Source organism: Furipterus horrens, unplaced genomic scaffold (assembly GCF_987537825.1).
Source record: "Furipterus horrens unplaced genomic scaffold, mFurHor1.1.pri manual_scaffold_17, whole genome shotgun sequence".
NCBI lineage: Eukaryota > Metazoa > Chordata > Mammalia > Chiroptera > Furipteridae > Furipterus > Furipterus horrens.
Genome location: NW_028327187.1, coordinates 112,644,703 through 112,660,708, shown reverse-complemented (window position 1 = coordinate 112,660,708; position 16,006 = coordinate 112,644,703). Strand labels below are relative to the sequence as shown.

The 16,006-nt window shown below is 40.5% G+C and overlaps 1 protein-coding gene across 1 annotated transcript in view; it reads left to right on the top strand.

Annotated features, from left to right (window-relative positions):
• GLRA2 (glycine receptor alpha 2) overlaps nt 1-16,006 on the top strand; it is a 171,232-nt gene that overhangs the window by 47,534 nt on the left and 107,692 nt on the right. Inside the window, exon 4 of the mRNA XM_090264283.1 lies at nt 4,973-5,196. Coding sequence (XP_090120409.1) covers nt 4,973-5,196 — 224 coding nt within the window. The remainder of the gene's footprint in view (nt 1-4,972; nt 5,197-16,006) is intronic.

The window sequence follows — 16,006 nt, the reverse complement described above, 5'->3', positions numbered from 1 at the left end:
CAATGATTATCTGTTTTAGGAACTCAGCATGACTTTCTTTTGGCACTATCCAGCCTGCCCCTCTTATGTCTGATGAAATCCCACACAACAATTGTTGGTGCTACCTGCCCAGAAAGTATAGGCTTGCTTACAGACCCAATGTGGCCTCCAACTCACTCCTTTGACATGTTAAGGTTTGGAGATGTGTGCTCACAGGACAATACAGTATATGTGTGCTACTCTAAGAAATATTTTAATGGATCATTATGATGACATACATTATTCCAAAATTTGCACTTTTGTTCATTAAAGCCACCAGGATCTGTAGATGGCCATTGCTAATTGACCCCATGTTAAGCATATTCAGTGGAACAATATTTTTGTGTGTGGCTCCAAAAGACTAATAAGGAATGTATAATGAGACAGGTTAAATAATGTTTTTGGAATGTCAGTTTACCATTTCCTTTTCTTTCTTTAGCTGCTGATGGCAAGTGAATTTACATGATGGGAAGGGTATTTACGATGCCCTCTTTTTTGACCTAAAGGCATAGTTTGGGAATAGCAATAATGTCAGTAAAGGTTAAGAGTATCTGCATGCAGCTCTCTCCAGGGACAGGCCATCAGAAAATGGAGAAGATATGGTGTCCTCAAAGCTTCCTAATGACTACCTGGAAGGTTGTGGGTAGACAGACTGTAATCTGGATCTATGGGTGTTGGAACACCACCCATGCCACAGCAGCAGGTCTTGACACCCTCCTCATTTAACAGATTTGGAGAAGGGGAGGAGCAGGATCTGAAAGTGTGCAAAATGTGTCCATTCAGCAAGCATCCTGAAAATAAGGTCTGGACTACTCAAAACTCTGCCCCAGAGGATAAAGTCCACATGCTCTGCTGATTACTGCTGCAGGGTAAAGAGTTGTTTTATCTCTGATCTGAAATCACTTTCCTGAGGAGCTGAATAAGAGGTAGACAGCTCCTCAGAAGAATGCACACTGTGCTGTAACTGCTGAAATGACACTATGGGCTCCTTTTCATTCTACAGCTGCATAAGCAGTTCATACGGAGATGCTAACTTATCGGGAATAGCAGGTAGTTACGTTTCTTATTTCTGAGTTTTCAAAGCAGGACTAACAATCTACCACAAGCCTGGCATTTTGTTAAACCGAGATAGAAGGTGACCTCAGTGTCTAAATTAACAGCGCGATTTTAAAGCCTGAATTCATCATAAAGTAACTGCTGCGCCATAATTTTGAATTCAAGGCTAGCTTCCTATACTGAAGCTAGCATGGACTCGAGATGATGAAAACTGTACTGCTGTGCAGCCAGAGGTTAAAACCAAAGTGACACGCAGGCACTGAGGGGAGTCAACAAAGCACACCCTTATCTTTGATAACAGCATAACATAATTGGATTAAAAATGTGTGCACATAAGACTAATAAAGAGGAATAGTAAGGTTTCATAAGAATATGTATAGGGCAGAATGGCAACCTCTACATACAAATGCCGGACTAAATATACTAGTACAATGCAACATAAGAAAACAATCTTTGTGACATGGGGATAGTATTAGAAGTCACCAGAAAAAGTGATTCTTCAGAAATTCTCAACTTTAAATGAAATAATAGTATGGAATGAAGGTATTGGTATTGCCTCTGTTAAGAATATAATAAAGATTATGTGGCTTACACACAGCTTTTGAAAAAATAAGATGTGTTTGTGTTTATATATACAGACATAGATACATATATATTTTTAATTTGAATGTTTCCATTACCTAACCCAATACACAGTCAATCATAAGAAAACAAATTTTAATACAAGAAAGTATTTGAAGTAGAATCTGTCTCTGGAGAGAGTTGACAGTATAAAAGAAAGTTCAGACCACATTTAAGCATGTCTCTCAATATTTACTTCCCCCTTAATATTTCATTAAACCTAGAACCAAAAATAAAGACCAAAAAAGGCCACAGAACAATGTAACTACCTCTTGTGGTTTGGCACATCTTGAGAGAATAAACCTATCTGTAAATAAACAGACATGATGCACAGATAAATCACACATGTCATTTTATGCCCTACACTGAAAATGATAGTGAACTGGAAAAATTAGGGAGGTGAAGCCAGAGGAAACATTTTCTTCTGCTCTCTACCCCTAGACTCTTGGGTATCCTTTTCTGTTCTCATAGGTTTTAAGGGTTGTTATTTATTTGAAAATAGTGTATGTCATCATAAAGAAAATTATGGAGAATTTAATTACTATATATTATAAACAACAAATACTTCCAAAAGAGCTAGTAAAGGCCTTGTTTCATATAATTCCTGTAATTGTGGCATAAAATATATTTTCTCCTCTTAGTTTCCTTATCCTTGTTTACAAATAGGAGCATTAATTTATTTTAAATTAATGGTTAGAGAGTTAATGATTCTACTGTGATATGACATGACAGATTCAATGATCTTTTTAAAATTCTAATACTGAGAGAATCTATTTTATTATTTTCTCTACATATAAAATTCAAAATAAGAAAACCAGGAAACACTGGAGAATACTCATGGGAAAGACTTTTAAAAATATGTGCATTAGCTGGGAAAATTTATACTGAGATATTTTTAAAAGGTCAAATGTCTTCATATTGTATGTCACTAATGTGATGTTCCCTATAGTCTCTCAATATGCATCTTTAAATCACTCTCAGGTTCATGGGAGGATTGCAGCGACTTCTCTTGGTGATTTTGCCACCCAATATTCTCTACCTGGTTTCTTATGGCCTCTCCAGCCTATGATTTCTTCTTGGGGGTGCGCTGTTGGCCTCCCGATGGTCTAAAACATTTAACCCATTCACTTCTGTTATTTCCAGCTGTCATTATATTCCTACTAGAGTTTCTCTACCTCTAGAATTGGTTAAGGGATGAGGTCCTCTTCTCTCTTACTTTCTACTGAAACAAACTCATAGAACCCACCCCCCCAGAAAAAAACTGTTACAGAAAACTGGTTCTCACTCTAAGGGAAATAAAACTGGTAGCTGTCATATAGTGGAGAAGCTGTACCCACCCCACCCTCACAAGAAACCTTTAAAAAATCTCACAGTTGATGTATCCAGTGCATACTTATATTGAATTATTTTGTTTTCAATGCTGTTCTTTTGTATTTTCCACAAACCACACCTCCCAGTCTTTATTCATGCAAAACTCCAAAGCTTCCAGTAACTCCTGTTGCCAGTGAAGCATAGGCCTGGTAATCTCTTCCCAGTTACAACCCTCCAGTTCATTTGGACAATCCCAAAGTACATGATGAGGAAAACTTTGAGGTTTTGTCATTTCCTCAGTTCACCCTCTGTGGGGGGATATGCATCCAGTGAACACACTGGATGGGATGCAAGTATGGCTGGGCCTGCAACAGCGCCCTCTTCCATCTGAGAATGGGCTGTGCAAGGCCTAGTATAATCTCAACTAAAAGTCAGCTGATAACATTTTCCAAGTCAGAAAGTTCTTAGGTTGTACAATTGAGAACCTTAAGGATATTTCTTTTAATATTTCAGCCTTTCCAAATGAGCTGGATTTGACGACTGATTTTCAGAAGTTAGTAACTATTTGATTATTAGCATTCTTTAGGCTGACTACATTGGACACTCTAAAACTGCCAACTTCAAAATACTCTATCAGCCTGATCATCAGGCTGGCTGTATTTGAAAAGAAGTCATGGGAATTTAGTTGAGTAATATATAGAAGGAACTGCACTGAAACTCTTTTCCATACACCCTGATCTTTATATCTTAGTCGTTTTTTTTTCTATCGGCCCTAAGGGTAATTAACCAAAATTGGCTATCCTGAGGTGGTCTCCATTATACGTGGTAGATTAACTAACCATCCTGTTTTTTGCCTGGGGCTAACTGGGTTCCCTGAATGTGGGACTTTGGGGGCTAAAACTGGGAAGTTCTCAGGCAAACTAGGGCAACTTGGCCACCACTAGAGAAATGTAAACAATTACAAAAAATCCAGGTGCCAAAGATATGGGGGAAAAAAAAAGCAAATAAGACTAAAAAGGTAAAGAAAAAAGAGTAAGAAGGAATGAGTATATGCTACCCTAAATAGCCGTAAGTGGCATGAATAGACAACTAGTAACTCTAAGCCATAGCCCCACTTGACTAAGAAATACTGTTGAAACCTCTATCGGGCTCCACTCTATCAAGTGAAGTAACAGTTATCATAAACCTAAAGGCCTTTCAGTAGAAATCCCCAGGAGAGCAGTACTGCCCCAAGCTGATTCATTAGCACAGAAGGAAATTCCCAGACCAAGTGGGAATACGAGGGTGTACCTGAGGCTCCCACAGGGAGGACCATATTTGTCAGAAGGTGCTCAGATTAGGAGAACATGGAAAAGATCTCTGTTTTGATGAAGCATCAAGTTCACTGTAGATACAACCCATTCAGAGAAATGATGAAATATTTAAGAATTCAAAAGTAAGTAGCTATAAGGGAACTGATTATCTTGTCAACATGAAGCATTCCAATATTTAATTAATGAACTTAAAAATATTAACTCACTATGGAAGGGTTTTATAATAAGGTTTTTCACCACCAAAAGGACAAAATGGGTTCGCTTCTGCCCAGAGAATCTGAGCAGAATGAAGAAAGAGATTTGGAAAACTAATCACCTTTATTTGACAATCTGTCATCACAGACTGACTGCTGTACTCATCATTACTTTTCTATAGCAAAATCAGCTTGAGTTTGTATTATTTCCTCCCAGAATGAAGAACTTAAAAATAAATATTCAACCAAATCAACCTGGTTTGGTTGAGCCTTCATTTTTCTCCCCTCTGTTCCCACTCCCTATAGAAGTAAGTGGCTTGTTTTTGACCAAGGTATACACAGCCTGGTTTACTCAAACGCCAACACTGCACCAAATCAGGGAAGAGTGAGGGGGAAAACAGATGGACCTTGTATGCCAGAGTGGGTGATAAGTAACTCTTATGCATGGCGTTTCTGTAGGATTACCGAGTGAACATTTTTCTGAGACAACAGTGGAATGATTCACGGTTGGCATATAGCGAGTACCCTGATGATTCCCTGGACTTGGACCCATCGATGCTGGACTCCATTTGGAAACCAGATTTGTTCTTTGCCAATGAGAAGGGTGCCAACTTCCATGATGTCACCACTGACAACAAATTGCTTCGGATTTCAAAAAATGGCAAAGTGCTTTACAGTATCAGGTAAGTTCCCTTTGGTTGCACCTGTTCACTTCTCCATTTTTCTCCTGGCCACGAAATGCCTAATTCTGCAAGGCAAGGTGTATCTGAATATTTGACTTTTGTGGTCTTTTGTTTATCATTTGAATCTTAAAGTTGGTGAGATTGTCAGAGGTTACCATGGTCTCAGAAGTATGATTCTCCACAACAAAAATATATTTGGTAGGATGGTGGATGGATGATGGTATTGTGTAATGTGTTTTTGATTGATTCAATAAAGTAGAGGCCCTTTAGTTCAATGACCATTGACCATAATGTACAAAGACTCATTTCAAATAATTCTGCCATTCCATAACATTTAACACCCCCACCCCCACACCCCCCACACACACATCCAATTGCTCAGCATGCTCACTGACAGCATACTTTGGGCTGAGTGAGTGGAAAATTGGTTCTAATCCCAGCTCTGCTTCTAACTAAACTGTGAACCTGATCTCTGAACGTCTCTTGGGCTGGAGCTTGGGATAGACAACTCCTAAGATTAATTTTTGCTTCCATATTTGAATATGATCTCCAGAATCTTTATTACCCCAGGCTCAAAATAATTTGTTTTCTGAATTCTATTAACAGTTTGTCTGTGAAGCTTTAAAGCTCTTATTTCTTCCTACCTCATATTTTGCCTATTTCTGTACATAAGAACATGAGTTTTTGATGGACACAGACAACGGGGAGGGATATGACTGTGGGAGAGGGGGTGGGCTGGGTGGGGGAGAGAAATTGGGGGAAAAGGGGACAACTGTAATTGAAAAAACAAAAATAAAATAATAATAAAAAAAGAACATGAGTTTTTGAAATAAAACATATCTAAAATAAAATCCAAACTTCACCACTTACTAAGTAACATAACTTCTAATCCTCAGTTACCTTAACCGTAAAATGGGAAACACCACATTTACCTGACTATTCATGTGAGAAAGGATGATAGAGAGCAAATACTTCTTTGGAAAGAGCCAGACAGTAAGCATTTCAGCTCTGAAGGTCGGACTGCTTCAACTCTGTCAAACTACTCAACAGCGCCATTGTAGTGCAAAAAAAAAAAGGCATAAACAGTAGTCACACAATTGGATGTGGCTGCATTTCAATTATACTTTATGTGCAAAACCAGGCAGGGGACTAGGTGTGACCCTTCAGCCACAGTTTGCCCGCCCCTGAAATAGAGCACATAAAAACACGTCGCAGTACATGACGCCGAGAATGAGAACAATAAATAAAATAATGGCTATCTGTAGTTTAAAGTTAACATTCTTTCTAATTAGTAAGCTCCTTAAAGCCAACATATTTGGATTTTGCATCATTTGTAACTCCTCCCAATGGCACTAGACAATGTACTATATATTAGAGATATCTAACACATTAAAAAATATTGACATTTTAAAGATTCTTTATAAAATTCCCTCTTTCTCTCCAATACTGTTACCCAAAAAAGTGGACAGCTAGTATCTTTGCAAATACTTTTCACAAGTTTACAGAGTCACCACCATTAAAATCTCATTTCACAACCCTGTATACAATTTAGGTCTGTACTGCATATTCCGTTCTTAACCTAGTAACCTCACAGCTGCTGATGGCTGACAGCCCTGATATTTTGTGGAACAAAAGAGGCTGCTGATCTGGAAAAAGCAACAAAGTCACCGTTTACACAAAGAACCAGGAAATCCCCCTATTTTATTCTTTAAGACAGTTTACTTTTATTTTTATAAAAGTTTTTAAGAGAACAAAGTATTTCACATGGTGATGCGTGTGCTGTAAGATGCAGTGCTGGGCACAACCTAAGTTCCTGTAACCTGATGAGATGGGACACATGCAGAGCATGGAACAGGGAAGGAGAGTTATAAAAATCAGCACAAGGCACCAGCTGCCCCAGCTAACCCTCTGGGCTTTGAGTGGCATTTGCCGTGGTGTATACCTGGCATCTTGCACTGCTGATATAAAACCAGTTTTGTTCTCTTGTTCCAATGAAGCTCTTTCTATTCTCTAATCATGAAGAATATAAGGTTATCCAGACCTACATCCAAAGGCAATTCTCCATCTCTGGTTCCAACTGTAGCGTATCAGGCTCTGAATTTCCCTTCACAATTCTTTCGGGTTGGGTGGAGTTTGTCCTGTGGCAGGCTGGGTTAGCTTTTCCTTCACTATTGGAATTCTATGCAATTAGGGGGAAAGATCCTTGTGATAGCAGAACTGGGCACGTCATTTTAGGGAAATACAGCTCTCAGCACATTTGAATGGCAGGAATCTGATTATTTGCCTCAAAGGGTTTTCAATGAGCCAGACATTGTGTTGGGCCCAGAGATCCAGAGCTGAGTAAGATGTGGTACCTGTCCTGGAAGAGCTCCAGTCCAACAAGGAAGACAGACACCAGATAAATTAACTAACAGGAATAACAGAAAACAAGGGAATGAAAAGTGACTCTAACTTTGCAACGAACTGTTACTCAAATATTGTTAGAATTTGGGTGCTGGCACCCACACTCCTATTTAGTTCTGTCACTGGATTCAATTTAACTAGAGGGTATGGAGTAATTAGTGCTAATGTATACCAAGGTGCATATGCCTAGGTCCAACCCAATTTTATGGCCAAGTGCTGTACAGTTTCTGGTGTGTTAATGATGCTGGAAGGTCCCTGCTGACATTGCATTAGGAACAACTTTCCCCCTACTCTCAGGTTTACAATATATATATGCCCCTGGGATAGGAAATCTACTGGCCTAAATTCATACCCAAGCTGTCAAGAGCTGATATGAAAATTTCTTTCTGATAGTAGGATGAAAATAGTTAAGAAAGATACAAGGAAGTGATACAACAGAAGTATGAAACATAAACTCATGAAGTGCCTCCATTCCACACATTTAAATAATTTCTTGAACATTAGTCCACATTAAAAATATTCTGTGGTCATATTTTATATTTGCGTATTCCTGAAACATAAAGCAAATGGATAACAGCATTTCATCCAGGAACAAGTCCATGCTTTTTTAGTTTTGTAGGAGCAGAAATGAAGTTAACTCTGCATGGAAATCAAAGCTCAAGGATTTGATGACCAAACAAAACAGTCCATTGACTTCATAACAAGCAAGAACATACTTCACAAGATTTTATATATATTTTTCCCAAAAGGCAGGGATTTAAAAAAAAAGAGGGGACAGTAGATCAGAACCTTATAAAGCATCCTGCAGATTCTGCCCACTCCTCTTCTGATTTCTCCTTTAATATTCATTCCCTTATGTTTGATCTCATGTTCTTTTTTAAAAGTCTGTCAATCCATCCCATTAAGTATTGATCCTCCCTGACCAAAGTGTAAACAAGCTCACACATCTTGCCTTGTACACCGTCCTCAAAGACCAATTCTAACTTCATGTAACTTTAAAAGGCTTGAATCCATAGTGAAATAATGAGGTGAGCCTTGAATCTAGTCCACAACATTGTTCAAACAATATTTGTTGAATTGAATACATACACTACATTGCAGAAGAAGTCAGGGCACCGTGGTGTATGGTACACAATATGAAAGGAAAAAAAGATACAGTGAGTATTTTTAGAAAGAAACAGCTTGTCTCACATGCCCACAATGTCTTTGCTAATATTTGTTTTTTCCTTTACTTCCCATTGCTTCTGAGAATCTTCTGCAAGACTCCTGACTATGATAGAAGCATAAGATTTTTTTTAATGTTGAAGGTATTACCTTGCAAAATATCTAACCTAACACCCTTGTTTTACCGATGAGGAGGTGACTTCTTTGGGAAGCTCAGAGGGCTAAAGTAAAGGGAGCCGATAAACAGGAAAGCTAGGACAAGAAGCAAGTTCTTCATTTCTGTCCCAGTGCTGTCATTTCCCACCCACACCAATTCTTTACTTCAACTCAAGCCCAAAGACACAAACAAATACAATTCCAAAGACATGTCATCTTGGAACCAACCTTTTGGCACATATTTTCTAAAGGGTTATTGTAGGAAGAAGGTAAGATTTACAATGAGAACATAGAGTATATTTAAATTTTGCAAATGTCTGAAAAGACTGTTTAACTTCAAGGTGCAACAGTTGATTTTTCTGTAGGAAAATCTGTTTGATAGTTTTATATAGCATATGTAGCTTATATAGCATATCTACTTTCTGAAAAATTTTACTATGCCAGGGATCAAAGAGCTGATGAGACTCATTAAGCCAACTCCCTGCCTTCAGGCAATCTGTTGAAAACATTCTATTTTTAAAGACTTTCAGAGAAGGAGATTTTGTTTTCTTTCTTTGGACTTTATAATAATTCTGTTACTCTAACACTGTGCAGAAATTCTTCCTCATCTTAAATCACACTTGCTACAACTTAAATTAGTTGCTTTTCCCAACATTCGTTTATGTGATAAACAAATGGCTAAAAAGTGAGGGGTTATGTCATCGTTTTGCTTTCACACATTTCTGTCCCATAAGAGTTAGTGGACATGTTTGGTCACCATTGCTGATTTAATTTTACTGTGTATTCCACTTCAGCACCAAAGTGTTCATCTCACAATTGTCAGTTTGTATTATAGTTTGGGGCCCCTACTCTGAACCTTATGAAGTTGAATGTTATCCTGGTTACTTCTGATACTATGGTAGACATAATATAGAGTCTTAGAGCCAAATACACTTGATACACTTGATTATTTAGAGTCAAATACTTCTGGTACTATATAGACACAATATAGGGTTTTAGACTCAAATACATTTGGGCTTGAGTCTCTGGCCTCAGCACTAGCTGTGTGATCTAGGAAAATTTACCATCTCTCTGAACCTCTATTTACCCAACTTTGAAAAAGAGATGATTTTGTTAAGAGCATTAGTAAAGTACAATACATGTCATGTGAATAGACAGTCAAAAGTGGCATTGTAGTATACTCTAGGGACCCTTGGTATTTTTATATCATTTTTTAGTTTTCAATTACAGTTGATATAAAATATTAGTTTCAGGTGTACACCCCAGTGATTAGACATTACATAACTACTAAGTGATCGTCCTGATAAATCTTGTACGCATCTGACACCACACATAGTTATTAAATATTATTAACTATATTCCCTATGCTGTCCTTTAAATCCTCATGACTAGTTAGTCGGCAGCCGTCCGTCTCGAGAGACGATGGTGTAGCTTCTTAAGAGTCTATCTGCACCGCCGAGAATGGCTGTGCAGTCCGACTCGGGAGTGACACGGTATCTGTCTCCTCCCGTGTTAAATCGACATCTTGCGATGATGCTGGAGTGTCCTCTCCAGTGAAGCTGAAGCTACAGAGCCTGGGCAGGGTGATATGGAGGGTCTGCTGTAGCCCATGCCCGTCCGTCTCGAGAGACGATGGTGTAGCTTCTTAAGAGTCTATCTGCACCGCCGAGAATGGCTGTGCAGTCCGACTCGGGAGTGACACGGTATCTGTCTCCTCCCGTGTTGAATTGACATCTTGCGATGACGCTGAAGTGTCCTCTCCAGTGAAGCTGAAGCTACAGAGCCTGGGCAGGGTGATATGGAGGGTCTGCTGTTGCCCATGCATCAGACCCCCCCTCTCTTCGCAGCTGAAGGATCCAAGGGAAAGACGGAGTCAATACAGCTTGGCTTCAGGTGCGCCGCAGGAGTTGCTGGTGTTGACTACAACGTCGAACCGCCTTAGGGACTCCGGCTCCGGATTTTCTGTCGGGGTTTACTCCCTTAGCCTTTCCCCTGAAGAGGTATGCCGCAAGGCAGCGGAGGTTTTTTGGAGTCAGAGTTTTCCTTCTCTGATGTGCCCTGACTGGAAGATCGAACCAGCGACACTTAGCTCGCAGGCCGACGCTCAATCCACTGAGCCAAACCAGCCAGGGACATGACTAGTTAGTATATACTTCATATCTGACTGGTTCTTTTTTATGGTTTCCATGTCCTTTTTTATGCTGTTGAAATTCTAAGTTCAACTACTCTTCCCCTAAGTTTGCTGAGTATCCTTATAATCAGTGTTTTGAACTCTGCATAGTAGCTTGCTTGTCTCCTCTTTGTTTAGTTCTTTTGCTGGGGTTTTGTTCTGTTCTTTCACTTGGGCCATGTTCCTTTGTTCCTCATTTTGGCTACCTCCCTGTGTTTGTTTCTGTGTTTTAGGTAGAACTGCCATGTCTCCCAGTCTTGGCAGATGGCCTTATGTAGTAGCTGTCCTGTGGGGCCCAGTGCCACAACCTCCCCTATCACCCAAGCTGAGTATTCCAGTTGTGCGTCCACCCCCATAGTGTGGCCTGTGTACACTCTCCTGCTGTAGTTGAGCCTTGATTGTTGTTAGTGTATCAATGAGAGGGATTTATTCCCAGGCTGGTCAGTTGCAAGGACTGGCTGTGACCACCAACCACCATAGAGGATCAGCTGTGCAGGGGCCCATCCCACAGAGCTGGTCTTACTTAAGCTCTGCATCCACCCCTGAGTGTGTCACTGTGGAGGTGGTTGGATGGTGTTTAAACGTGGTCTGAAGCTGTCCACTGGGTGTGCTGGCCTTGGGGCCTCCCAGGAGGTGCAGGCCAAGGTCAACCACTACCTATGTTTGTGCAGGGCCACCAAGACTGAGCTACAAACCAATCTGAAGCTGCCTGCTACTTGTCCTGGGCTTGGAGGTGCCCAGGAGAGGCCAAGCTGTGAACCAAGGCTGGCTGCCACTAGTGCCGAGCCTGGGACAACTTAGCAAGAGGTATGGAGAATGCTGAGGCCAGATGCTGCTTGCTTGAGAGATTTTAGGAAAACCTGAAGCATGAGCCAAGGCAGGCCATTTGTAAGGAAAAAAAGTCACTGGAAACAGCTTGGGTGGGCCTGCAAGTTTGGTGTGGTGGGGTCTTAGGAAATCACCAGGGTGGAGCAAGCAGGGTTCCTTGGTATTTTCTTTTAATTTAAAGATTGTGCTTTCTGCTCCAGCTTCCGAGACAATGAATAAACTGACCAAGGCAGACCCCTACCAACTCCAGATATTAAGGATGGGACTGACCCACTCCTTAAGGTGTGTTTAATCTGAGGGCTAGGTAAAACCTGCAGGGTGTCCTTAAATCCCCCTAAAACTGTATGCATATTTTGTGTATTAGGTTATTTAAACTCTTTATGTTTAATTTAAAGGAAAAGGTCCTTGTGTTTCTTAAGGGAGCTATGGCTTTCCAACTGTTAACAACTTCTTCAAGGTTTATTGCATGCCTCCAGTATGGATATGCCCATAGCAATGCCGTTAAGGAAATACTATATGCCTTCAGCATCTTGTCTGACTAACAAGGTACCTGGGGGCCTTTGCTACCCTCTAACTGCAGAAAGTCCTCCAACCCATAAATAATTATAGGACTGTCCCTCCACAATTGCACCTGAGATCACCAAGGTATCTGCCACCCTCATTATGAAACATTATCTGAACTGAAACTTATTCCTTTATGGCTTTGGAGATTATTTTCTTGTTAATACCTTTTTATTTCATTCATAATGACAGGTATTGATAATACAGTGGTTCCACCTTCCCAGTAGTACTTGAGTTGTATAAAGAACTCTTGGGGATTGACACACCTTCTCCCACAAATGACAGATATTACAGGCGCTGCTGAGAGTAGGTGGGGTGTAGATTTCTAGACAGATACCTAATGGTGCTGTCCCCAAAATCCTCTCTAGTGACCGACTACCTACACACATGAAAGGACAACTTTTCTCACATAGCCTCTTATTCCTGGCTCATCCTAAGGTCTGATGCAAGAACTTGAAAAGCTTCTAACTTTAGTTATAGAATGATTTCCATGGCATAGAAAAAAAGAACATTCTCTATTTAGATGTCAGAGCCAAAAATAAAATGTACAGTGAACCAAACCCTGTTTAAATGTTACCAATGGTGATACTTTGATTATCTTACTCTCAGTTTTGATGAGACACGGAAGCCCATATTTTCTGCTTGAAAGCAGCTATAAAAAGCTGTAATTTATTCTCTGCATGTTCTTTTGGACCGTGTTTACCTTTATATCCTATAATCCAGGCAAAATTACACTCTCATTTTCCAACTCTATGTCCAAATCCTCATTAGTTTTGTGACTTCATTTAATGCAGTAATTAATGACTGCAACATAAGCGCCCACATCAGAATTAAGCAGAGAGGCTTCAGAGAAGTGCTGGGCAATGCCATGGAAACCATGATTCCATTCTTCCTAGAGGCAAGCCAGGCCAGGAGGGTGGGAAGCGCTGGCATGTGCATACACTGGTGGATTCAGCAATAGGTGAACTAAGTGGTGTGGAGGGGGTATTTTTGGACAGTAGTTTTCAAAAATGCATGGCTGAGGGTAGAAGTATTACAGTCTAGGAAGTGTGTTCTGTACATGACAGACTCTCTTAAAGTGCTATAAAGCTCTACTGAGCTCCTGATCCAATTCAGAAATACACATACACTCAAGGGCATAATACTGGTTCAAACACAGCAGAGTAAGGGACAAGAGGAAACTGTACAAAGAAATACATGGCAGCTGGCATGACCTCTTGTTCTTCACTGTTTACCTGATTAAACTAGCAATAGCAACCAGTAGGTTTTCCTCCTTTTGGAGGTAAGTTCCCACTACATTAACCTTCATCAGAGTTCACTTTGAAAACAATGGTGCAAAGAACAGAATACCAAGAAGGTAGCTCATCAGGAGCTCCACACTTACATCACTTACTGTATCCTCCAGGTTTCTAGAACGGCCCCTGTAACCCCATCGGTTTATCATTCTGAATCTCAGTTCCCTTATCTAGCTATAAAACAAGTTTGAATGAGGAGATCAGATGAAGCCTGAGGCAGCTCCTTCTAGCTCTATCATAAGTCTATTACCTAAAATGATCTCCTTCCCAAACCTCAGCATTCCTTCTGGACAAGGAAATAAGAGTGGGACCCTCATGTCCCTTGGATCTTGGGAATCAGCAAGAGGAGGTTTTAAATTTAAGATGCCTGGACATCACTATGCTAAGTAAAATCAGCCAATCAGAGAAAGACAAATACCATATGATCTCACTTATATGTGAAATGTAATGAACAAAGGAAACTGAGGAACAAAATAGAAACAGAGGCGTGGATATAGGGAGCAGACTGACAGCTGTCGGAGGGAAGGTGGGAGGGGACTGGGTGAAAGAAGGTGAAGGGATTAGCCAAGGAACATGCATGCATGATGACCCACAGGCATGGGCAACAGAGTGGTGATGGCCTAAGGAAAGGGGGTGGTGGTGGTGGTGGTCAAGGGCTGGGTAGAGGTGGGCAAAGGGGGGAAATGGGGACATGTGTAATAGTGTCAACAATAAATTTCGGGTGCCTATCTCAAACTGTTTTGGGGTCTTTGAATTTTGCTCTCCCAAACTGAATATCCAGCTCCTGAGGAGATGAACCTGATTTTGGAGTGGGACAGATTGGACTACCTGTAGTTTAAGAGGCAGCCTAACATTCAACATATAGTTTACACAGTGACAACTACTTAATACTGAGCTCCCTGTAGAGAAATTTCCTGCTAGCAAATTACATCATTTGTACCCTCTGATTCAATCAGCAGGAGTAACCATGAGATATTATTTTAGAATGTGTCCATGAATTATAGGTTTAAATACTTTTAGACAGTTATACAAAAATGGTTTGCTGGGACAATTATTACTTGGATATGTAGACTAATGGAAATCACATGGCGGATTTGAGCCAGCAGAATTGAAGGGCTAATCTGCTATTAATCATTACCTGAAATTTCTTGTGGCAGAAAGTCAAAGAAAATTCAGAGGTCCTGGTGAGCCTGCTCAACTTACGTTGACAGGGGCTTCTCTCTGGTCCATAGTGCTGCTTTTGAAAGCCTCCCTTGATGGCATTAATCCCCCAAATAAATAGGCATAGTATCACTATGGCTCTTACGAGATATATGAATTACTTTAGCATGTTCTCATAGCATATAAGCCAAAGGAAAGGTGCTCCACTTTAAAATGGAAAAAAAAATTGTCCATCCTCAAAGCTCAGCTCTCCTTGCTTGTGGCATTAAAAATGACAAACCAGCACCTGTTCTGAAGAGACTACATTTTTCATTGGACAGTCAGTAAAAGACAATTAAGGACATATATAACTGTGAAGTTCCACACTTGACACACACTCAGAGCCAGCCCATCCCTTATCTGACTGATCATTCCTTTCAAAAGACAATAAAACAAATGTTTTATGTGATGGCTCATTTTAGTAGGGATATTTTTCTAATTATGAGCAGTCAGATGAGGGATAGAAAGTACTAAGAGAGCTAGGAGATTAAAGACAGACCGCTCTGTGAGTGCTGCGGATGTTGGCTGAGAGGTTTGGGAAGAGCTGGATTCAAATCTCGTCTTACTAAGTGACTGTGAGAAGCCACTTAACCTTGCTTTGATCTGCAGTTATTCTCAGGGCCAGATGCACACTAAATGTGCAGTGAATGTTGGAATGACCTGGCTTGGCTGTAGGATCAAGGGGGCAGGAAAGTGGGGGTGACAGATCTCCCTATTCTTCCTAACCCAAACAGGCAGACATTTCCTTACTTGGTACCTGTCACATTCAGGCTCCACCCCACTTCCATGCTTAGTCCTGAGCAGACGGGTTGCCTTGCTTTGGGTTTCCTCCCTTTGGAAGGCATGTAGCTCATAACGGAAGTGATAGTTGCATCTTCTTTCAGATAATGTCTTGGGCCTCCTCTTCAGCAGCTTGTTAAGAGTAAACTCAGGCACTGTGCCTCGTTTCAATGTGTTATCTAATTAAGGGTGGACCATCCTGCCACCTGACGAGCACTCTGTTCTCTCTCCAGCCTTCGCTACCAGAAACATG